Raw genomic sequence first — 23,752 nt, 5'->3', positions numbered from 1 at the left:
TTTGTTCTGTCCAAATAATAACGCAGTTGTCTGTGGATGTCCAAGGAATGTAGTAATCTCTCCCCTTTGTTTTGAGGATTAGGATAAAAAGTAGGTAAATGTATGGCCTGATTTAAAGCTACCCTGGATACCACTTTAGGCATAAAGGACGGGTTGGTTCGTAAGGAAACTCTGTCCTGATGGAAGATGATAAAAGGCTGGACAGCCATGAGAGCCTGTAGTTCTGAAACTCTACGAGCTGAGGTGATAGCCAGAAGGAAAGCTGTTTTCCAGGACAAATATTTCAAATCTGATGAGGCAGTTGGCTCAAAGGGAGGCAAGGTCAGTTTTTCCAGAATGAAATTAAGATCCCAAGCAGGTATTGGTTGTTTCCTTGGAGGTCTTAGATTCTTAGCCCCTCTGAGGAACGGTCTTAAGAGAGGGTGAAAGAATAAAGGTGGATCAGTGTTGTATTCTGCAGAAATGGCTAAGGCATGGATTTTGATGGAGGAGAAAGAAAGTCCACTGCTTAGCAGTTCAGCCAAATATTGTAGTATTTGAGGTAAATTCAGTTTTCCAGGATCCTGGCCCTTTTTCTCATTCCAGACACAAAAACGTTTCCATTTTGCGGAGTAAGCTTTTCTAGTTGATGGCCTTCTGGCCTCCAAAATGACATCCTGCACCTCCTTGGAGAGTAGGGCCTGTTGTGATGCTAAGGAATCTTCCATGCGGCTAGATCGAGTGTTTTTAGCTGGCTGTGAAGAGTTTTGAAGCTGTGCTGAGTCAGAAGAAGAGGCATTAGAGGCAGGGCCCATGGAGGGGAATGTGTCAGGCTCCTCAGGAGTGGGTACCAGTGTTGTCTTGGCCAGTCCGGAGCAATGAGAATCATCTTTGGTCTGTCTGCTCTGGTTTTCAATAGAACTTTGGGCAGCAGAGGCAGAGGTGGGAAGGCATAAACTGTCATTGATGTCCAACTGAAAGAGAGAGCGTCCACTCTCCAGGCCTTTGGATGGAAGATCCTTGAGCAGAATTTTGTCAATTGATGATTTTTGTGGGAGGCAAAGAGATCTATGTCTGGCCTTCCCCATTCTTGGATTATTTCTGTAAAAACTTTTGGATGCAATTTCCATTCGTGTGGATCTGTCATATTCCTGCTTAGGTTGTCTGCCAGTGTGTTTTCCTTGCCTGGCAAGTACTGTGCTTGTAGTTCCATTTGTAAGTCCATGGCCATGTTCCAAAGTGACATGGCCAGTCTGCATAGGGGGTAAGAATGTGTTCCTCCCTGTTTGTTTATGTACCACATAACTGTGGTGTTGTCCGTTCTTATCAATAGCTGACCCGGTTGTAGAAGGTCCTCGAAAGCTATAATAGCATTTATTACTGCTAGCATTTCTTTTTGATTGATGTGAAGGTGCTTTTCTTTTTGGGACCATTTGCCCTGAATGCACCGATCTGTCAAGTGCGCCCCCCAGGCGTAGTCCGAGGCGTCTGTTGTGATGACTTGATTTGCTTGAGGCTTGCAGAATGGGAGACCTGTGTTTGTTTGGCATGCTTGAGCCCACCACAGAAATTCCTTTTGCAGACATGGAATTAGTGGTATTATTGTTTCCAAACTGTGGCTGTGTTGAGACCATATGTTTTTCAGGTACCATTGTAGTTGCCTCATATGCAGCTTTGCACATGGGATTAGTAAGATGCAAGATGCCATGAATCCCAGAGCCTGCAGGATTTTCCTTGCAGTCAGCCTGGTGCAATCTGCTAGTGTTCTGAAGTATTGAATTAGTTGCCCCTGCTTCTCTGGCATGAGGTAGGCCATCTGGGTGTTTGTGTCCAAATTGGCACCCAGGAAAATTATCTTCCGAGAGGGTATTAGCCTTGATTTCTTTTTGTTGACTGTGTATCCCAGAGAGTTCAACAACATTATTACATAAGCCAGATGTTTCAGAAGAATGTGCTTACTGTCCGCTTGGATCAGGCAGTCGTCCAAATAGGGGTATATTTGTATCCCTTGAAGTCTGCAGTAGGCAATTACTGATGCCAGACATTTCGTGAATACTATGGGTGCAGTAGATAAGCCAAAGGGCAATGCAGAGAATTGATAATGGGTTGAACCTGCAAGAAATCTGAGGTACCTTCTGCAATTTTGTCTGATTGGGACATGCAGGTATGCCTCCTTGAGGTCCAATGTTACCAGCCAAGACTCCTTGCCCAGCATGGGAAGAAGTTGCTGTAGAGTGAGCATCTTGAATTTTGGTACAAGTAGAAATGTGTTTAGGATGGATAGGTCCAAAATAGGTCTCCAATCTTTTCCCTTCCTTGGCACCAGAAATAGCCTGGAATAAAAACCTTGACCTTGTTCGTGCGTAGGTACCTCTTGAATAGCTGTCGTGTTTATGAGATCTGTAAATTTGCCTTTGTGCCTCTGCCCTTTGATTGTGTGGCAGGTTTGGCATGCCTCTCATTTTTTGGAAGGGTGTGAAAATGAAATTTGTAGCCTCTGTTTATCCATTTGTCCTTTGTCACAATATGCCAATTTTTTGAAAATAATGCCAGCTTTCCTCCTAAGGGGGCTGCCATTTGAGACTTGGTTGGCATGCAAAGGGGAAAGTCATTGGGTTTGCTTTCTGAAAGATTGCATAGTTATCCTCACCACCTCTTTGTGTAGGAGCTTGCCACTCTCTGCCTCTAAACGATCCCTGGGATTGTCCTCTGCCCCTCGGGCGCCTGTATCTGCCTCTTTGGGGTCTGTCCGTGGCAGGAAAGGACCAGTTTTTGAAGGCCAATTTCTACTAAAACGTGGGGGTTGTACCTGTAGAAATTCTTTCACAGTTTGCATTGATTTAACCTTTTCCTCCATTTTCCTTAACACCTCCTCAGCATTAGCACCAAATAGAACATCCTTTTGAAGAGGGGTGTCTAGTAATTTAGGTTTGACATGATCATGCAAGGCTTGTTCCTTGAGCCAGGCATGCCTACGTATGACTGATCCTGTAACAGCAGCTCTACATGAGGCCTCTAGAGCATCAAAACCACATTGTAAGGTATGCTTACCCACTTGTTCTGCACTATGCATCAAATCCTGCAACTCCTTCACGTCTGGTTGTTCAGGTTGTGACATTTTACTTTTCAATTGTGGTAACAAAAACTGTTGGTATTTTAGCATATGAAACTGACAGTTTAAGGCCCTCATGGATAAGGAAGCCGAGGTATATACCTTTTTTCCCCACCTTTCTAAGGATCTGGAGTCTCTCTCGGAAGGTAGTGGATTTTTAGCAATGGAGGCCTTAACTCCCTTGGGGCTCTGTGAGATGGTTTCTGGGTCAGCAGCATGGCTTTTGTATAGAAATTGGTGTGAGTCAGGAACCCTGTAGTACCTGTCAGGCTTAACTGGGGCTGGAGGTAGAGAGTCCGGGTTAAGGCAAGCCTCCGAGTAAACATCATCTAGGATGTCCAAGACAGGAGGTATAGCCAGAGGCCTGTGCTGAGGTAGCAAGAGAAATTCCCTAAGCCTTTTCTTGGAATCTAAATAATCTTGGCCTTCCCAGTGGAAGTGTTCCCTTAAGGTATGCAAAGTTTCCCCAAATGAGTAATCCTCTGGGGGGGAGACAGAAGGGATGGACTCCTCCACATCAGAGTCTTCAAAAGGGGAGTAAGAATGTCCCTGATCATCAGAATGCTCTGAAATAATGGGGCCCTGATCAGAGGAGGGGGAATCTTCCTCCACTCTGGGTCTTTTGTCCGGTGGGGGCTGAGAACCTCTGATAAGAGTAATTAAATCCTCAGCCATTTTAAGCATCTGTTTCTTAGGCATGGGGCCTGGAGATGGGCCCTGTGTAGCTGGTCTCTTAGAGTGCATGGTTGCTTTAGACTTTGTGAAAGCCTTGATGGAGAAAGAGGAGGAAGGTCTGAAGACACCTTGAGTGGAGGTGGACCTGTCCACATTCTGAGTTTCAACGCCAAGAGTGGCTTCGGTATCTGTAGTCGGGGTGTGGGCCGAGGAGCCTGCGACCTCGGGCACAGGAGACACCGTCAAAGAAGTGTTATCGGTAGTCAGGGGCTGCGTAGGTGCCTCGCTGAGAACCGGACCACGTGTAGTCTGCTTTGGCGTGGTGTTGGCAGAGGCCGCGGACCTCGTGTGTCGGTCCTTGTCTTTGCGTTTTTTAGACAAAACCGGAGTCGGAGTATCCAACGACATAGTATAGTTAAATGCTTTTCCAAAATAATGCTGGGCGAACTCCGCCCGACGCTTAATAGTGCGTTTGTTCAATGTAGCACAAAAGCGACAGACCGAGACGTCGTGGTCTGGGCCTAAACAAGGTATACAGAGGGAATGGAAATCCTTATGCGGTATTTGCTTCCCACAAGAAATACAATTATTAACTTTGTCTGACATCGGTCTGAGGCAAGAAAAGTTTCCCCAACGGGGTACTTAGCTTTTAAGAAGACTTCGGTTTCCAAATTTTCGTAATCTCAGGAGCTGGCCGACCGGCACTTGCGAACTGCTTCTGCTTCGGGCACCGTGCGGCAAGAAAGACTGAAGAAAATGGCGTTGGCTGGTTCCTTTATACCCCTGACACACTGACGTCAGGGAAGAAGTGACGACAACCGACGCCGGACCTAGACTTTGGAATTCGGCTGACTGAGGACCCGCCTGACGGCAGGAGAACCCATCTGTTATGACTGCAGCTGTATGCACAATGAACATCCATCCTTGAATAAAATCCTTTTCCTAACTGAGGAGCTACTATAACTCCCTGAGTGAGTGTATGCTGAATTACAGGAAGGAAAAAAAAAGATTAAGAACTACAGAGTGAGAAGGAATGCCTTAAAAAGGTGGTAGAGACTGCCACCGCCATTTGTAACCTTAATGGACTACTCTCAGACTCCATCTGTCTGAAACTACCTATTGTCAAAGACAGAAATGGAGGTTCAAACATTCTGGAAGGATTAAAATACTGCCAGGGAAGCAGAGAATTCAGTCATATAGTCTTATTCAGACTTGAATTACACTGTCCTCTGTTCTGGGGTGTGTGTGTGTGGGGGGGGGTCCTGCCTTTTTTTTGGAACCTCCCTGCCATTGCTTTTTAAGGTTAGCTTACCAGCAGCTTGCCATTTTATTTTGTTTTTTTACATAGATGGCTGCAGGTGGAGCACTGAATATCTTGCCAAACACAGACAAGGAGGGCTGAAAACTCAGAGATCCCTTGAATCAGCCTTCCTGTCTCATCACAATTTTTAATGATGTCTGCAGCACAAAGTCCAAAAAGCTAGGTCTCTTATCCAATGGAGAATTCAAAATTTCATTTTTGACATCCTCTGGGAAACTTGAGTATGCAGCCAATCTCTAACAGTTCCAGAGGCAACAGCCCTGGAAGTGATATCAGCAGAATCATATACACATTTTAAACAGTGGTCAATCTCTTGAGACACAGAAGCAACTAAGTTACACAAACCCAATCTCTCCTCAAAGGAAACATATGCCAAAATAATCCTCATACTCTTACAAGAGGCAAGCATAAACTTCAACATATGAGCATGACAACTGCGAATTTTAAAAGTAAGTGCTGCAGAAGAATTACATTTTCCCCAAATCTATCAAAAGCCTTCCCATCCTTGTAAGAGGGAGAGGGATTAGTATTAATCAAATGTTTATGAGCAGATGGATTCACGACAGCAATAGCTGCTGGGTCTAATCTAGGATGAATGTATAAAAAAATTAAAAGACTGAGGAACTTCAAACAGCCTATCTGCTTTATTGAAGCCAGCAGGCTGGCTGTCAGGGAAGATGTAGGCCACAACTCCAAAGTACAAGGAACGTGGAGAATAGGAGTAGGCTATGGAAATTCTACCAGAACGACAGGAGGGAAAGAGAGAGTTTGAACTAAGAATCACCAATGTTTTTTCCACTGAAACAACTGATTCACTCTGGAAATAGTTTAGAGAAAGAGAATCCTTTAAAAAGACTGTCCAAAGCCACACACACTTCAGAATCTAATCAGAAAATTTCACATACTCTGACCCTACACAATCATTTTGAAGTTCAAACTCCTGAATCTCTTCAAAAAATTATTGTTTTTCTTTTACCAGAAATATGCACATAGGAAGGGTCAAGAAACAACTAATCCATGATCTAGGCTTAATAAATTACTCCTGTCTGAAGAAGCTGAGTTACAAGAAAACATATGTCTATGTTTATCTTTATTTTTGACAGGAATTTCTGTACAAACAGACCTTCTTTTGTCAGAAAAAAACCTCACTAGGGATAGGTATTGCTTTCTGCCAAGGCAGACTGGCATTCTTTGCCCCTTCCCCGAAGACTTACAAGAGTACTCCAACAGCTGCAGAGGACTTATCCAACTCCTGGTCCATGGGGGCAGTAGGAACTACATCAGCAGGAGCCAGGGGAAAAACGAGTGGTCTGAAGAACCAGTTTTCATCACAGAATAATCACCTGTCTGTGTCCAAGGTACTTCAGCAACGTGGTGTGGTAACAAAGGCCATTTAGTAATTTTCTTCTTTTGTGTCTGGAAGGAAGAACTCTGTAACAGGCAGGTTGTTCCATGGTAAAGCCAAAAAAAATGCTGTACTCCCTGGAAAGTCTAGTGGCAGTAGTCAGTAAAACAGGTTAGTAATGAAACAGTAACCATTTCCCATGAAAACACAGTAAAAAGGACTTAGGAAAAAGTAGTTTTAGCAATTTTTAAGAAAAGTGAAAAAGTGATGCTCTCATTTAAAAGTAATGTGACAGTCACTAATAACATGTTATCAGTGTCAAAATTTCATTTTACAGAAAAAATGTACAATTTCTTTCATAAAAAGAAAAGTGGAAGGGTTTTTCCCCAAAGGGAACTTATCTGCCCAGGAATAGATCAGTATTAGCCACCCATTGATACTCAAAATTCTGCAGAGTACTCTCACTGGTGGCAGAAAAACTCAAAGGCTTGCCACACAAGCCTGTCTTTTAGTCTGCTCAGCTCAAGCTCCCCAACAGTTTGGATGGGTGGAAGGCATCCTGAAGCTTTGGAAGCTGATCAGCTCTTATACCCTTAGCAGGATACAACCCTTATGGCCTAGGCAACTACAGCAGTGATCCATATGAAGAACATCCAAAGCTGTCTCAGCCAAGATGGAGTTGCAGTTATAAGGAAGGCTTAGTTTCACTTCACCTTGAGAAGTTCTTTCTAAATCACTTACTATCCTTGGACATTTTGTGGGTACTTAAGTGCAAATTGAGTCAACATATATTAACTCCAAGACTATAGTAGCTAAGACTGCTCCCTCAACTCCAACTAACAGATCTGATGAGGGTATAGAGGGGCTTCAAGTATAGCAACAAGTTTCAGAATCTTTTATGTTTTTTTTTTTTAATACCTGTACTTAAAGGTAGACAGTGGGATTCTATTATTAAATGCCCAACTTCTCTGTCCTTTTTCCTCCCTATTTACTTTACTGCCCATGCTATGAATAAATAATACAACATTTAAAATATTTTAAGTTGACACTCTCTCTCCACTAGAACAGTACCCTACTGTACTGTGGTAGTTTCACTTTCAAAATTTTTTATCCTACCCTGGAAATGCTTGCAGCAGTCTCCAATTCAATGATGTCATCAAGGCCAATAAATACAGGTAGTTTTCTGGCCAATTCCCTCCCCAAACTGAGATCACCATGACGGTCCTAAAAAACCCACCCATGCTGTGATGTCACAGCTCCCTGGTCTTTCCCCTACCCATACAGAATGTATAGGCTAGAACAAGGAATCTGTACACGAGTCAAGTCTCCTACTGTGAGCTGTCAATCACAGCAGGTAACAGCTCAAATTATCCTTAGCACTTTGACAGCTAGGGAAGTTAGGTGTGAAGGGGGATGGGAGAGGAGTCAAATTAGTACAATTCAGGCTTCACAAAAGCTGCAATTTAGCCATTCTAAAAATAAGCAGCAGTAAAAAGCACTTTGAAAGTCTGTTCTGTGGGATTTGGACTGTGTTTTAAGTAGTCATTGAATGGCATGAAATGTTACTTAAAACTGACTGAAAGTCAGCAGTGTATGCATTTAAAATCAATGCAATGGCAGAAGATTTATGAAAACAGATGTCTGCATGACGTAAATTTTTACAGACAAGCACTGCATTAGAGACAGACTAAATCTGAATTACTTCAAGATGCCAGACTCCATGTGGTCAAGACTCAGAAATTACGTAAAAATATTGAAAAACCTGTAAATAGTCCCAGAGTGGTGTTAAAATGTAGGAAACACCAAACCACGATGAAATAAATGTTTATCTCCTTTAAAATTTCAAAGTGCAGAACTAGCAGCAGAGATTCTCACACAGAGGGAATGGAAGGAAGGTGTAAAATAAAGCTTCAGTCAACAAAAATGACAAAGAATTTCTTCCTCAAACAGTCTCAAGGACACTGGAAGCAAGGGGTTTAAAATGGAATGCCAAGATGTGTGGTGTGACCAACAGATCCAACTGTGGTAAGCCCCACATGTGTTCAATAATCTGAAAAATCTGTGGAGCCATCTTCAATTTAAATGTCAGTTACATTCCTGCTGAGGGGAATCTACTACATGGCTCTTTAGTCCTCAGTGGGAAACTCATGAACCAGCAGTATTAAGTCACTACAAAGAGCAAACAATACAGCATACATCTGGGAATCTTACACTACCGGCATTAGCACTTTTGAAGGTGCAATACCTTCATTAGCCTGGTAGGGAAGACGGATACTACTGAAGAAAATCCAGATGGATTCTGGGATGGAAAAAGGAGGAGGGTTGTTACAGCATGCCTCCTTTAAGATATCACTGTATTCTCAGCAACTGTTCAATTATGTGTGGTGCACAACTGCATGCTGTAACTGGACGTTTGGCATAAAAAAATGCACTTTAGTGTGGTGAAAACTGAGCAAATGCTATGGTATACCCAGTGGGCACTCTACTTCCATTGAGTTAAATGTCAGGCAAATTCACTACCATTTATAAACACGTTCACCTCCCAGGATGTCAGAGGGAAACAAAAAGGAGCTCGGCAAAAAGGTCACTATCTTAAGTTGTCAAAAGTTGAAGTGAGGGGAATGTATCCCTGATGCTGTAAAGGATGGTTTTGACTCCCATCCAGGACAGTAGTTTTTTTTTTTTCTGGACTTCCCCATACTGTTCTCTATTGCTACCTGGTTTGTTTTCTATAACATGGCCAAGGTTTAAAAGGATACTTGGAAATTAAATGGGTAAAGCCCTATTTACCTGTTGCACTGTTTTCTCCCTTGACTCTAGCATCTTAAAGATATTTTGTGAAGACAGCCCCAAGAATGGCTGTTCATGTCTAAGGGGGCACTGAGAAGCTGCTCCATCATATTAATTATTTTTTGAGTGAGAGAAAGGAGGACTTCATAACTGCCCTTAGGCAACTGACTGACTGATCTTCATAAGGATACCCACCCCAGCCCACCCAAACACTGTATCATACAGGTTTGGTGACAGATAATCCTCACTGCTCGTGGAAGCCAAGATGTATACTCTTCAATTGCCAAACATATCTAAAATTCTGCTCTTCTTGTCACTGGCAGAGTGTTCAGGGCTGCTTCAACTTTGGACATTCCAGATGATGGCAGAGAAATACCATCTAGACCTACAACAAAGTTCTTGGACAAATGCTGGCATTGCAACTAAAAACAATAAAATATTTTCACTATCTTGGGAGGTGGAGTCTGTTAATCTGTTTTCCAGAAAGCACCATGTAATACTTCTTCAAAGGCTTCCATGTCAAATGAATACTAGAAGGCCAATGCTGTTCAATACCTAAAGAGTTCAACATACCTCTTTTTGAAGAGGGACATTTTCCTGCCCTCCCCCAAATATTTAATGTCCTCCTGCATTAAGTTAAGAGTATCTACAAATGCAGCATCTTCTGATGGGGAGTATAAAGAATAGTAATCATGACCATCTCTTTCACATTCCAAAAGACTGTACATGGTTGGCTTTATAGCCTCCACCTCCCCTCACCAAGTCTTACAGGAATGATGGAAGGGTGGCTTTCTTTTCTATCCAACATCTCCTCGGAGTCAGAAGCAAATGGATCAACAGCAGCCTGGATAGATATTGGAGCACAGCAATGTACTCCATCACAAACAGTTTGTAACAAAAATTAAATGAAAATCAAAAAAGCAACTGAGCAGATTGAATCTACCCTGCTGGCTTCTTAGCCTTGGTTGCTTTCTCTCCAGCATCTAGTAACGAGACAGTCATCCGAAGTCTTGATACAACAATCTTACCTATGGATGGCCCCAACATAACAGTCTGTAATTTGGCCTCAACTAAAAGGACAAAAGGATGGGGATACTCCTTAACCAGGAAAGGTAAATCTTGTGAAACACCCACTCTGGGTGACTGGAAACATGTAGTAGGGCATGTCTTTCCTTACAACACAAACCTCTGTACAGAGAACTGAGGTAGAGACTGACATCATAATTTCAATAGCTATAGCTGTTTTCCTCAACATGGACCTTATCTTAAAATTAGAGGAGCATACACCACAGAAAAAGAACAACCTCCTCAGTCAGAAGGGAGTAACTCAGAGCCAAAGGGATGCAGGCTTAAGAGGGATAAAGTACAGTTTTGTACCTACCATAAATGTAGATGTTTGAGTGTCTTCACTGCTGCAGTCATTACACTTGGGTTATCCTGCCATCAGGCGGTCCGGCAGTCGGCCAGAGTTCCAAAGTCTTGGTCCGGCATCGGTTGCTGTCGCCTCTTCCCTGACGTCAGTGCGTTAGGGGTATATAAGATGCAGCAGACGCCATTTTCTTCAGTTTTTCTTGCCCCAGATGTCAGGTGCCCTCAAAAAGGTAGGCAATACCTATTGCTAATAAAACATACAATAATGTAAAAACAAAACCTTCAGTAACCAGTAAATACACCAAAAATGTAGTAGAGTGTAGAAAGGTATAGATATGACCCAGGTAAAAAAGAGGGGATGGCGGGTGGGTAACCAGGACTGCAGCAGTTAAGACACTCGAACATCTACATTTATGGTAGGTACAAAACTGTACTATGTTTATCATGTTTCACTGCTGCAGTCATTACACTTGGGTAGAATCCCAAAGCTGAGTTTGGGTGGCTGGTTCTATAGAGGGTTTGGTGTGGCTATGAGGCCGTGAAGCACTGCAGTGACAAAGCCAGCTCTGGATCTAGAATAAAGAGGCAAGTGGTAATGCTTGGTAAAGGTGTGCACTGGACTCAAGTTGCAGCTTCCAAAATGTCCTTGGTAGGTACTCCTCTAAGGTAGGCAGTAGAAGTGGCAGTTGCCCTGGTGGAATATGGTCTTCTGTTACTAGGTACAGGTTTTCCATGCTGTGTTTAGCAGAACCGGATACAGTGTCCTATCCATTTTGAAATGGTCTGCTTTGAAATGGACATTCCCTGTGATCCTGCAGCATATGAAACGAACAACTGTTCAGTTTTTCTGAAAGTTTTTGTTTTGTCCAAGTAGAAATGTAATTGTCTGTGTATGTCCAAGGAGTGTAGAAATCTCTCCCCTTTATTCTAGGGATTTGGATAAAAGGTTGGCAAGTGAATTGTTTGGTTAAGAGCCACACTGGATACCACCTTAGGCATAAAAGAAGGTTTTGTTCTTAAAGAAACCCTGTCTTGGTGAAAAATGATGAAAGGCTCCACTGCCATTAGTGCCTGTAGTTCTGGGACTCTTCATGCTGAGGTTATTGCCAGAAGCAGAGCAGTTTTCCATGATACATTTTAATTCTGCTGAATTGGCTGGCTCGAAAGGAAGTAAAGTGAGTTTTTCCAAGACAAAATTGAAGTCCCAAGTAGGTGTTGGTGCTCTCCGGGGTGGTCTTATGTTTTTAGCCCCTCTGAGGTACTGCTTTAGCAATGGATGAGAGAAAATAGGAGGATCTGTGTTGTAATGAGCCGAGATGGCAGAGGCATGGATCTTGATGGATGAGAAGGATAGTCCTTTGTCCAGCATCTCAGTTAAGTACTATAGTATCTGAGGAATGTTTGGCACAAGAGGGTCAAGGTTTTGAGCCTGGTTCCAGGCACAGAATCTCTTCCAATTTTCTGAGTAAGATTTCCTGGTGCTAGGCCTCCTGGCCTCCAAAATGACATCCATAACAGCTTTAGAGGAGGTGTTGTCCGTTTGGCTAAGGAATCTGCCATGCAACCAGGTTTAAGGTTTTGAGCTGACTGTGCAGAATCTGATTGTTTTGTTGAGTCGGTAGGTGTGGAATTTGAGGCAAAATCCAAGGTGGGCCTTGAGCTAAGTTCTTTAAGATTGGGTACCAATGTTGGCGTGGGCCAGTCTGGAGCAATCAGGATCATCTGTGGTTTTTCTTGTCTGGCTTTTAGGAGTACCTTTGAAAGGAGAGGCAGTGGTGGGAAGGCATAAACTTTTAGGCTTTTCCAGCTGAACGAAAGAGCATCCACTTTCCATGCTTGTGTGTGATAAGCCCTTGTGCAGAATTTTTGTAGTTGGCAATTCAGTGGGGAGGCAAAAAGATCTATGTCCGGGCACCCCCATTTTTGCGTTATCATGCTGAAGACTTGTGGATTTAATTTCCACTCGTGAGGATCCATGATGTTTCTGCTTAAGTTGTCTGCCAAAGTATTTTTCTTTCCTGGCAGGAATTGTGCTTGCAGATGAACTTGATAAGTTAGAGCTGTGTTCCACAAGGTCATGGCTTGTCTGCATAGGGGGTAAGAATTGAGTGCCCCCTTGCTTGTTTATGTACCATATCACTGTGGTGTTGTCTGTCTTTAATAATAATTGTCCTGGATGCAGAAGGTCCTTGAAAGCTGTTAGGGCATTTTGTACAGTCAACATCTCTTTTTGATTGATGTGGAGATGCATTTGGGTCTGTGGCCCACCTGCCCTGAATAAATTTTCCTGCCATGTGTGCTCCCCAGGTGTAATTCAAAGCATCTGTTGTTAAAGTCTGCCTGGCTGTGGGTACAGTGAAAGGCTGACCGTTGTTGAGGTGACATGCCTGTGCCCACCATCGAAACTCCTGTTGTAGGCAGGGAATTAGTGGTATTACTGTTTCCAAGCTGTGAGAGTGTTGAGTGCAAACACTTTTTAGGTACCATTGTAATTTCCTCATATGCAGTCTGGCATATGGAATTAGTAGTATGCAGGACGCCATGAATCTCAAGGCCTGCAGAATTTTTCTTGCAGGGAGTTGGGACTTTGTAGCCATCAATTGAAAATACTGAGTCAGTTGTCCTCCTTTGTCTGGCGTGAGATAAGCCATCTGGGCCTTTGTATTTAAGCTGGCACCCAGGAATATTATCTCTTGTGAGGGCACTAGTTTTGACTTCTTTTCGTTTACTGTGTACCCTAGGCAAATTAGCAACCTTTTTACAAACGCCAGATGCTGTAGAAGAATGTCCTTGCTCTCTGCTTGAATCAGGCAGTCGTCCAGGTATGGATATATCTGAATTCCTTTTTGTCTGCAAAATGCAATTACTGGTGCCAGGCACTTTGTGAAGACCCTGGGCGCAGTAGATAAGCCAAAGGGCAGTGCAGAGAATTGGTAGTGCATTGAACCAGCTATGAATCGGAGGTATCTTCTGCAATTTTGTCTGATAGGGACATGCAGGTATGCCTCTTTCAGGTCCAAAGTAACAAGCCAAGCCTTCTTGCCCAACATGGGAAGTAGCTGCTGTAGTGTCAACATTTTGAATTTTGGAACATCCACGTACGTATTTAGAGTAGAAAGGTCTAATATGGGTCTCCAAGCTTTGTCCTTTCTGGGGACCAGGAAAAGTCTTGAGTAAAATCCTTACCCTTGTTCCTGCTGTGGCACTTTTTGAATAGCTCTCATATCCAGGAGGGCTTTAATTTGTTTTTGTGCCTCTGCCCATTGACTTTGTGGCAGGTCTGGCATTCCTTTTAGCCTTGGTAAAGTGTGAAAGTGGAACCTGTAACCTTGAGACACAATATTCAGAACCCATTTGTCTTGGGTGATTGCTTGCCAGTTTTGTGTAAAAAGTGCTGTTTTTCCCCCTAAGGGAGCTGCCAAAAGGGAAGAGTTTGGCATTGTAAGGGGAAAGTCATTGGGACTGTTTCCTGTAAGGCTGTGACTTGTCCTCACCTCCTTTTGGGGTTGAAGCACCCCACTGTCTTGGTCTGTAAGAGCCTTGGTGCTAAGGTCTGCCTCTTGGGCGTCTGTATCTGCCTCTTTGTGGTCTGTCTAGCACTGGAAAGGACGAATTCTTTGTAGACCAATTTCTGCTAAATCGAGGTGGCTGTACCTGTAAGAAATCCTTCACTGTTTGCTTAGATTTTGCCTTATCCTCCATTTTCTTTAATACCTCCACTGCCTTAACACCAAATAAAATATCTTGCTGTAAAGGAGCATCCAATAATTTTGCCTTAACATGATCTGGTAAACTTTGTTCTTTTAACCAAGCATGCCTTCGAATCACAGATTCTGTAACTGCTGCTCTACAAGAAGCCTCTAATGAATCAAAACCACATTGTAAAGTATGTTTTCCCACTTGTTCAGCTGCATGCAATAAATCCTGCATTTCCTTGTAGTCAGGATGTTCTGCACTTGTACTCATTTTCTGTTTTAACTGAGACATTAAATATTGTTGGTATTTAAGCATGTGAAACTGGCAATTTAAAGCCCTCACTGCTAAAGTTGCATAAGTGTAAACTTTCTCCCTCCATCTGTCTAATGCTCTAGAATCCCTGTCAGAGGGAACTGGAATTTTAGCTGTGGAAGCCTTTACCCCTTTGGGACCCTGGGAAATAGTTTCTGGGTCAGCAGCAGGGTTTTTATAAAGAAATTTGTGGGAGTCAGGGACTCTGTAGTACCTGTCTGGCTTAACTGGAGTAGGGGGTAAATAATCAGGATTTAAACTGGATTCAGAGAACACATTATCCACAATATCCAACACTGACGGAATAGCAAGGGGCCTGTGCTGAGGCAATAAAAGAAAGTCTCTGAGCCTTTTCTTTGATTCTGAGTAATCCGGGCCCTCCCAATGGCTCCCTCATGGTACGTAAAGTTTCCCCAAAAGAATAATCCTCAGGAGGAGTGGCTGAAGGAATTGATTCTTCAGCATCAGAGTCCTCATACGGGGGTAAAGAGTATCCCTGGTCTGAAGAGGAATCAGAATAAATGGAAACCTGGTCAGTGGAATCATAGTCTGTATCCTGCCTAGGCCTTTTATCAAGAGGGGGATGGGAACCCCTGATCAGAGTAATTAAGTCTTCGGCCATTTTGAGCATCTGTTTTTTAGGCATGGAGGCCTGTCCAGGTGAATGCTGTACTTGCTTCTTTGTCTTTAGTGGAGTTTTAGACTTGGCTGTAGTTTTAATGGTAAGTTGTGAAGGTCTGAAAACACCCTCAGAAGCCGATGCCTGCTCAGCGGCTCCGGACCCATCTGAAGGGTTAGTCTCCATAGGCCCAACACCTTGAGTATCCAGAGGCACCTCCACGTGGGAGTCGGTTGTGGCCTGTGGCTCTGAGGTAGCGGGTGTCAGGGGCTGCGAAAGCGCCTCACTGAAAACCGGCGACTGGCCTAGAAGAGGCTTTGTCAGTTTTGGACCTCGGATGCCTGTCCTTATCCTTGTCTCTGCCTTTTTTGTACATTGCGGTCGTCGGTTGTTCCGACGGCATGGTAAAATTAAATCTTCGGCCAAAGTAATGGCGAGCAAAATCAAACCAACGTTTAATAGTGCACTTGTTAAATCTAGCACAAAACCGACAACTAGTGACGTCGTGATCTGGGCCTAGGCATGGAATACAGTAAGAATAAAAATCCTTATGAGGTATTTGCTTCCCACAAGAAATACAATTATTAACTTTTACTGACATGGGTCTAAGGGAAGAAAAAGTTTCCCCAACGGGGTACTTTGCTTTATTGAAGACTTCGGTTCTGAAATCGAATTTGATATCTCAGGAGTCGGCTGACCGGCACTTGCGAACTGCTTTTGCTTCGGGCACCGCGCGGCAAGAAAGACTTAAGAAAATGGCGCTGGCTGCATCTTATATACCCCTGACGCACTGATGTAAGGGAAGAGGCGACAACAACCGACGCCGGACCAAGACTTTGGAACTCTGGCCGACTGCAGGACCGCCTGATGGCAGGATAACCCAAGTGTAATGACTGCAGCAGTGAAACACGAACATCTGTCTAGGTCTCAAACTCCTTGGTTTCCTTCCCTTCTTCAAACAACAAAACAAGAATGACACAAGTAAAATATTCCAAGAATGTTGATCTACCAACACAGAGGTAAGCATCCTCAAAAGTAAAGCCAGAAGATAACAGCCACAAGACGTGTGGCTCACTTTAAAGATGGTCTTCTTTCTGAAGACTGCATTGTTCATATGCATGAACATCCTGGCCTCCACCCTAAACAAAACAGACAATACAAATGGCAGTCTTTACAGGGCAGTTTTACAACAAGTTAGTTTGATGGCAGAAAGACTTGCAATGTTGTTTAGGGAACACTACACGCAGAAAATTGTGTGTGTGTGTATGTATGTGTATACATACATATACACATACATACACACACACACTTACACATACATATATGCACATACATATATTTTATATTTACTTTATCAACTGGGAATGAAGTTTTACACAAACCAAACCTGACAGTAGCACAATAACTAGTTAATACTAACTTTATTTTTTAATTTATTGTTTTTTTTTTTTTTTAGCTCTGAACACTCTCATGGGGTTACACATGCTAATGTCATTTTTTTTTCTTGGAAAGCTAATGGTTGCTTATAATGCACTGTTAATGACATTACAGTACCCTAATCATACTGGTTATATTACTGTTCAATTCACTGAGAATTATGGTAAGAAATACTGCAAGGTTAGAGAAGCCTCAGTAAAAATGTCAGTAATGTTTTTTTTTTCAGTGACCTTTACATATTTGTTTCCTATAAATGTTACACCATCTGTAAAAAAGTGTTTTAAAGTTCTTTCTAGATGGGTAAAGAAATATGCAAGATAACTGTGTTTTTTAAAAGTGATATTTTGTAAGCTTCAATCCTGTCCTTTTCCTCTCCTTTCATACCAGAGTCCATAAAAGGGAAGTCACCCCTGATCATTATTAGTAAAAAAATACGAGCACTCATAAAATCAACTAAGGCCAATTTTGAGAGAAAAATTGCCATGGATTCAAAGGACAATCATAAGGCCTTTTTCAGCTATGTTAGGAACCTGGGTGGAAACTCCCAGATAAGCTCAGAATTAGTCCAAAATGATACAAAAATCACTGAACCCATAGACATTGCCAACATACTGGCAGACAGGTTCAGTGCAAACTTCACCCCCCTCCCCTAAAGGAGAGATAACTATCCCAGCGGAGTGTAGCCTCCCAGACATCTCAAATGCGCAGGTGAAAGCTGCTCTCTCTAAAGCTAAAAACACAGCATCAATGGGACCGGATGGTGTCCCCGGCTGTGTGCTACACGAGCTAAATGAGGAATTAAACCCGCACATAAGGCAGCTGTTTAATCTCAGCCTTACCACAGGATACATGCCCAAGGAGTGGCGTACGTCAACTGTGGTCCCACTCCACAAAGGCGGTGCCTCTACGGACCCTGGTAATTACCACCCCATAAGCTTAACAAGTCTAGTCTGCAAAGCTATGGAGAGGATCATAATGGAGCTCATAAACAAAGATATAGGGGACTTGCAGACATTGGACCCGACCCAGTTTGGCTTCGTCAAGGGCAGATCATGCCTTTTGAACTTGGTCGACTTCTTCGAAACAGTCACCAAGGCCATTGATGAGGGAAAGGCAGTCCATACAGCCTACCTTGACCTTGCAAAGGCTTTCGACACAATACCCCACTCGGTTATTGTAGAAAAACTTACCAGCTTAAATGTAAACCCATATGTCACAAGATGGGTTGCAAACTGGCTTAAGGGCAGAACCCACAGGGTTAGAGTTGCTGGCGCTATGTCAGACTCCAAGCCGGTCACAAGTGGCATCCCACAGGGCTCGGTCCTTGGCCCCCTATTGTTCGGCATCTACTTCTCAGAAGTACAGGCCAACATGGGAGGACTTTGGCTGACAAAGTTTGCAGACGACTGCAAACTGGGCGCATAGTGGAAAGTGCATTGGGCACGGATATCCTTCAGAAGGGACTCACGGAAACAGATAGCTGGTGCCAGAGCCATGGCCTGAAGTTAAACGCCAAAAAATGTATAGTCATACCCTTCGGGAAAAACAAGGTAACCCCAAGCTACCATATAGGTGGCAATCCACTAAGCACAGAAGAGGTTATCAGGGACCTGGGGACCCAGGTTGACAGTGGCCTTTCTTTTGACACTCACGTTGCTAAAGTGGTTAGAAAGACCTTCTACATTGCCCACCTGATCATGAAGGATTCACATCCAGATCTAGTGAGGTCATTGTTCCCTGTACTCTTCACTTATCAGACCAATGATCGAGTACAATGCACCATTCGGGATGTATCTCACCCGACATCTGCAGCAATTGGAGAGACCCCAAAAGTTCCTCACCAAAAGGATAAAGGGACTCCAAAATCTGTCATATGCTGCCAGATTGAAGAAACTCCAGCTCTATTCAGTCGCATACCATCTGCTCAGAGGTGACATGTGCCTGACATACAAGGCCATGTCCAACCCGGAATTAATGGACATGCTCCACCTCAAAAAATCCAAATCCACCAAAACCACTAGAGCAAGCGACTTAAACCTTAGCACGGATATAAATAGGACGTGCTGGAGGGATAGAGTTATCACTCAGAGACTCCCTATGCTGTGGAATAAAATCCCGGTCCATGTGAGGCAGAGCACCTCGCTGGCTCTGTTCAAGAGAAATCTTGACCTGTGGATGGGAGATCATAGGTTTACCCCGGGAATCGTCTCTGTGTCACTGCTGGACAGAGGCACAACAAACTAATGGGGACAGTATTTTTTCATATAAGGGGTGGCGTAAGCCACAAAACTTTGGGCTAGGCTTATAAATGCCTTAGGGCAGATAGCCTAGTATAAAAACCTATGAACCTATGGGTTATCATATTTCCTGGACTGCAAGGCTCACCTAATTAGTGAAGATGCTGCCAGTGAATATCATGTTTATTCACCTTCATACTACAAAAGGCTCTTCATGGCCCCAGGGAAGAGAAACAAAGCAGCTTTATATGACTGCACAATCAAACTGCTGTGAATTCAGTGTGTATGAAAGAAAGAGCTACAGGTAAACATGGAAAAAATTCAGATGTGAAAGGCAAGATGATGCACTTTTAAGGGACATACACTGCTAAAGGAAGTATCATGATATTTAATTCAGTTCCAACATACTGTGCACTATGGAAGCTGATAACTGTAAAAATGGTACAGAGGATACTAAACTATGAAGTCATGCTTTCTTAATGTATGACAGTATGGTGATTATTCTTTATGCAGGAAAATACACTCTGGGGAAAAGTGTAGACATGGCATAGCTGTCCTTTACACATTTTTTTTAATTGTGAGATTTTTTTTAACTATCTACATTTAAGCTGCAACAATGAAAAAACTGGAGCAACTATACAAAATGAAAAAAAAAAACACATCAATGGCACATTATTTAAACATCTAATGATAGTGTTCAGCTGCTAAAGTGAAAGTGTTGATTACAATAATCAGTCACAGGTTTTTACTTGAAATCTTTCCACAGGGGATGTGCAGATTATTTCTTTGAGATCAAGCTGTATAAAAGGCACCAAGCAATCTTCCCAATCTCTCACAGTTGCTCAAAACCAGTTTTCACTGCTCACAGTACTAAATCATCTGCCCTAACCAATTCACAGGCATCATTCTTTTTGACACCAATTTTTAGACATCATACATTACAACCATAAAGCCAATCAATATGACTAAATGCTAAACTAGTCCTAAGGCAGAGAAAAAAGAATGACCAAATTAACTTTTCAGTTATTTGGATGGAAAGTGCTGACGTTATTGAACAAAATGTGGGCTTTCCAAAGAGAAAGTAGAGCCAGACTCCTATACCAGTGCAGGACTGCAAAGTAATGCAGACACTTCTTCTGCACATTTATGTCTTATTACTGGTGGGAGTGGGTGTGTACAATAAATGTGTGTGTGTGTGTGTGTGTGTGTGTGTGTGTGTGTGTGTGTATATATATATATATATATATATATATATATATATATATAGATATATATATATATATATATATATACACACACACACACACACATTTTATATGTGTGTGTGCTTGCGCATGTATATAAATATATTTATAGCTTATGCTACAACCCCACCTCAACAGACTCCCCTCAAGACATGACCATAAATTTAAACTACTTCATCACTGCTTCTCCAGCTGTTAGATCAATGTAACTATTAAATGCATACTTACGAAAGAAGTCCTTCTTCACCAAGTTTTTTGCACACAACACTGTAAGAAAAAAGATGGATGTTTTAGTAATGTTAGAATAAAGCTGTGCTCGAATTAAACATTCTTAGTATATTTTATTCATTTTTTCCTTTTTATACTGGGTTATTCTGATAACTTATGAATGCAGAAAATTAAAACTCTCATATCCACCTTTTACTTAAAAGAAATCTGTAAAAACATCTGTGTCGAGAAATTACCATAACAGAAGATGCTGAAGTAAATCTGCAACATTGTTATTACTGGCACTTCAGCTGTAGAAAGCCCAATGTCTATCCTGACTTCCAGAGCTCATTCTTCTTTCCCTACAGACCTAGCAAATGTCTGCCAGCCAAGCAGGTGATGATGTTCACAATATAAAACAGACATCCACCTATGCCATTTTAGAGCTTTCATACCCAAGATTACTGCAAGGTATCCACCCTGCTGGCTCCTGAGCAAAGTGCCAAGCATCTAATCTAAACAGGAGCATGTGTGTACAAACACAGTTTCCCCAAAGTTTTCCTGACCTGAACAGGCCACAGCCCGAGATGGAAAAAGGATAAAGGCATAAAAATAGAATACCCCACCACTAACCAGAATGCCCAAGAAAATGGTGGGAGGGAACCAGTAATTCAATAATAAGCAACTTGAACATCTTCTATTATGCTAAGTTCTTACACATCTGTACTATAATCTTTGTGTAGATCACTGTTGTGTTAGTCCTTACAGAGTCCGTACAACTGGAACAATCTTCAAAGCATAAGAAGTAAGGGAGGTAACAGACTGGTAGGACTGGACTGCAACTAGCTATGAAGAATAGCAGTTGTAAATTCAGCCTTAGTTCTGGAAGCAATAGCTAGTCTAAAAGTACTTTGTGCACTCAGCACCTTCCCCTGAAAGGCCACAGTGGTTGTTGGGGAATCTCATGGTCCCACATCCAACTTTTTCCCATAACGACAGCCAGACAAAACAGGTTAAGAGACAGTCTGCTTGGAAACTGTTTTTCCCTCCTTGCTGGTGCAAAGGAGACAACTGATCTGAGGTTCTGGTAGTGTTCTTAGTTTTGGGTAGTAAACATGTTATCTACATGAGCACATCTACAAACTAAATAATTCTTTCTTCCCTATTTTGGGAGATACAGAAGAGAAAATGATACGGCAAAGTTTGGTTGAGAGAGAGCTCAGTGGCATAAACGTGTGGTTGGTTCCAGGACTGAACCCGTCCTTATGGAAAGACTAGAACGGACTCTGTGCAAATGAGTTCCTGTAGTTTTCAAATCAAAGTGATGGCCAGAAGTAAATCTGTTTTCTGTGTTACATATGTTTGAGGGGAGGGGTTGTCTCAGATTCTCTAGGATATAGTTCACATTCTATGGAGATCAACAGTTTTTCTCACTGGTCTCTAATGAAAGACACATTTCAAGAAATGTAACAGGCTGCAGAGATGCTGGGGGGAGTCTGGATGCTTGCAGTCTGAAATGGCAGATATACATATCTTTACAAAGGAATGGACTAGGCCTCAACTGAACACATCATGAAGTATTGCTGAATCAAGGACACTGATGCTGTGATAGGATTCTACTTGGCCAAGTATGATTTCCTTGTGGAAGACTTCCTGGTCTCCTTACACATGGGCTTGTCCTCAGAGAATTGGTGCAAGAGAGTTAAATGATGCAGCTTAGGTTGGGGTATATCACAGCCCCTCTGCCCTGAGTTAGGCTGAACTGCAAAGGCAGCCCATGCAGTTTCCACCTGCACATCTGAATCAGGATGGAGAACAAATGCTGCCTGGGCCAAAAAAGTACTATTAAGAGCATCTCTGATTCCATCCTCACCTGCATTCTGAAACATCGAGGGGGGAAGAGGAACTAGAGGGAATGCACAGGTCAAGAAACCAGCTCAATTTTTTTTGGATCCCCACATCTGACTATCAGCTGCTTCCAGGTCCGCTCCTCGCCCACTGAGCCCATCAGATGCACTTTGGCCTAATCCAGGCTAACCCCCTACCTATTTCTAAGACTCATGAAGAGATCAAGGAACCTGCTGTAGCACCACTCTGCTACTTCAGAGAGTTTTTCTGCTGCTCTCTGCCTCACTGTACTCAAGTACAGTGCCCAGGGATTGGCAGCTCAGGGGCTTCTACCGTTTATCTGTCAATCCTCCACGTGCACTTCTGCCATTAGCCCTACCACCTTATAACACAACCCACCCTCCAAAGTCCCCAGACTCTACCAGGAATCTTTTGATTCTGCATCCAAAAACATATCCTCCAACAATAGCTCCTCCCGTCATCCCTGGTGGTGCAGTCAAGTGGCCGAGCTGCTAACCAAACCCAGCTTGCCTGGGCCATAGCCCCACTTTATCCACCTACACCATCAGGACATACTACGACAGTCCAGTCCATCTAAAGGAGCTGGCATCTATCACACAAGCTTGTTTCTTTGAATCCTTGGAGTAATACTTCGCGAGCTGTTTTTTGCTCAAAGAGGTAAACAGTAAAACTACAGGTTCACCCTATATTGTAATAGTATAGGAAAAATGTCACTGGGTGATGTCCATTTGTGGAAATCTGTAGCTTATCTGCCTAGTTAGCCTGCCACCGAGCTTGACTAGGATGGACTGTAGATCAACTTTAGGGTCATCTTGGATTGAAGCTCCATTTCTAGGCAGCCATGGCTGATCAGAACAAGTAAAATTTCCCTTCCAGTCCCCCACCCTTGTTGATGTTCCACATTACAATAGTGTTGCCTGTTGTGACCTGCAAAACCCTATTCTTTGACATGGGAGTGAATCCTCAGAGTATCGAAATTAGCATCATTATCTTAAATTTTAGATTCTTCCTTCTTTGATCTGCATCCCATACCCTCTGCTATTTAAGGTCTCATGAATGTGCTCACTCCCAAACTTGGTCTGCAGCATACAAGATCCAGTCTAATTGTGAGGTTCTTATTTGAAATTCACTCCTTAATACAGCCTGATCTGGTGAGACCAATATACTAGCTCTTTAAAAGTAAGTGTAACACAGGGATCATCTCCTTCAAGGACTTTGGATGTCAGATCCAGGTAAATCTTGGCTACTACTGAAGTATCTCACGTGCAGTCTGGCCAGAGGAACAAATTCCAGTACAGACTAGTGTCGATATCAATATTTCCTGCAGATGATGCTACAGAGATTCTTAGCTTGTTTGGTGCAGGAAGGTAGGCCATCTAGTTGTTAGAATCCATTAAAGACCCACAGAACACCATTTTCTTGAAAGTGAAGAAATTTTTCTTTGGAGATGTTGAAGTCCCAGGTTTTGTAATCAGTCTATGGCGAATTACACAGCCCTCTCCTCCTGGTAGAGTCTCTGAGTGAGGCAGACCTCTAGG

At 42.8% G+C, this 23,752-nt stretch overlaps 1 protein-coding gene across 1 annotated transcript in view; it reads right to left on the bottom strand.

The window, feature by feature from the left end:
• The window catches only part of SMURF2 (SMAD specific E3 ubiquitin protein ligase 2), a gene marked incomplete in the record, with an annotated part of 2,869,016 nt that overhangs the window by 2,743,672 nt on the left and 101,592 nt on the right, over window positions 1–23,752 (bottom strand). The window contains 1 exon segment of the mRNA XM_044080880.1: window positions 20,367–20,405. Coding sequence (XP_043936815.1) covers window positions 20,367–20,405 — 39 coding nt within the window.

The sequence above is a fragment of the Protopterus annectens genome, chromosome 8.part0 (assembly GCF_019279795.1).
Source record: "Protopterus annectens isolate FY-2018-M chromosome 8.part0, PAN1.0, whole genome shotgun sequence".
In the NCBI taxonomy this organism is placed as follows: domain Eukaryota; kingdom Metazoa; phylum Chordata; order Ceratodontiformes; family Protopteridae; genus Protopterus; species Protopterus annectens.
Note: the sequence above shows the minus strand (reverse complement) of the source record. Positions and strands in the feature narration are given on the sequence as shown.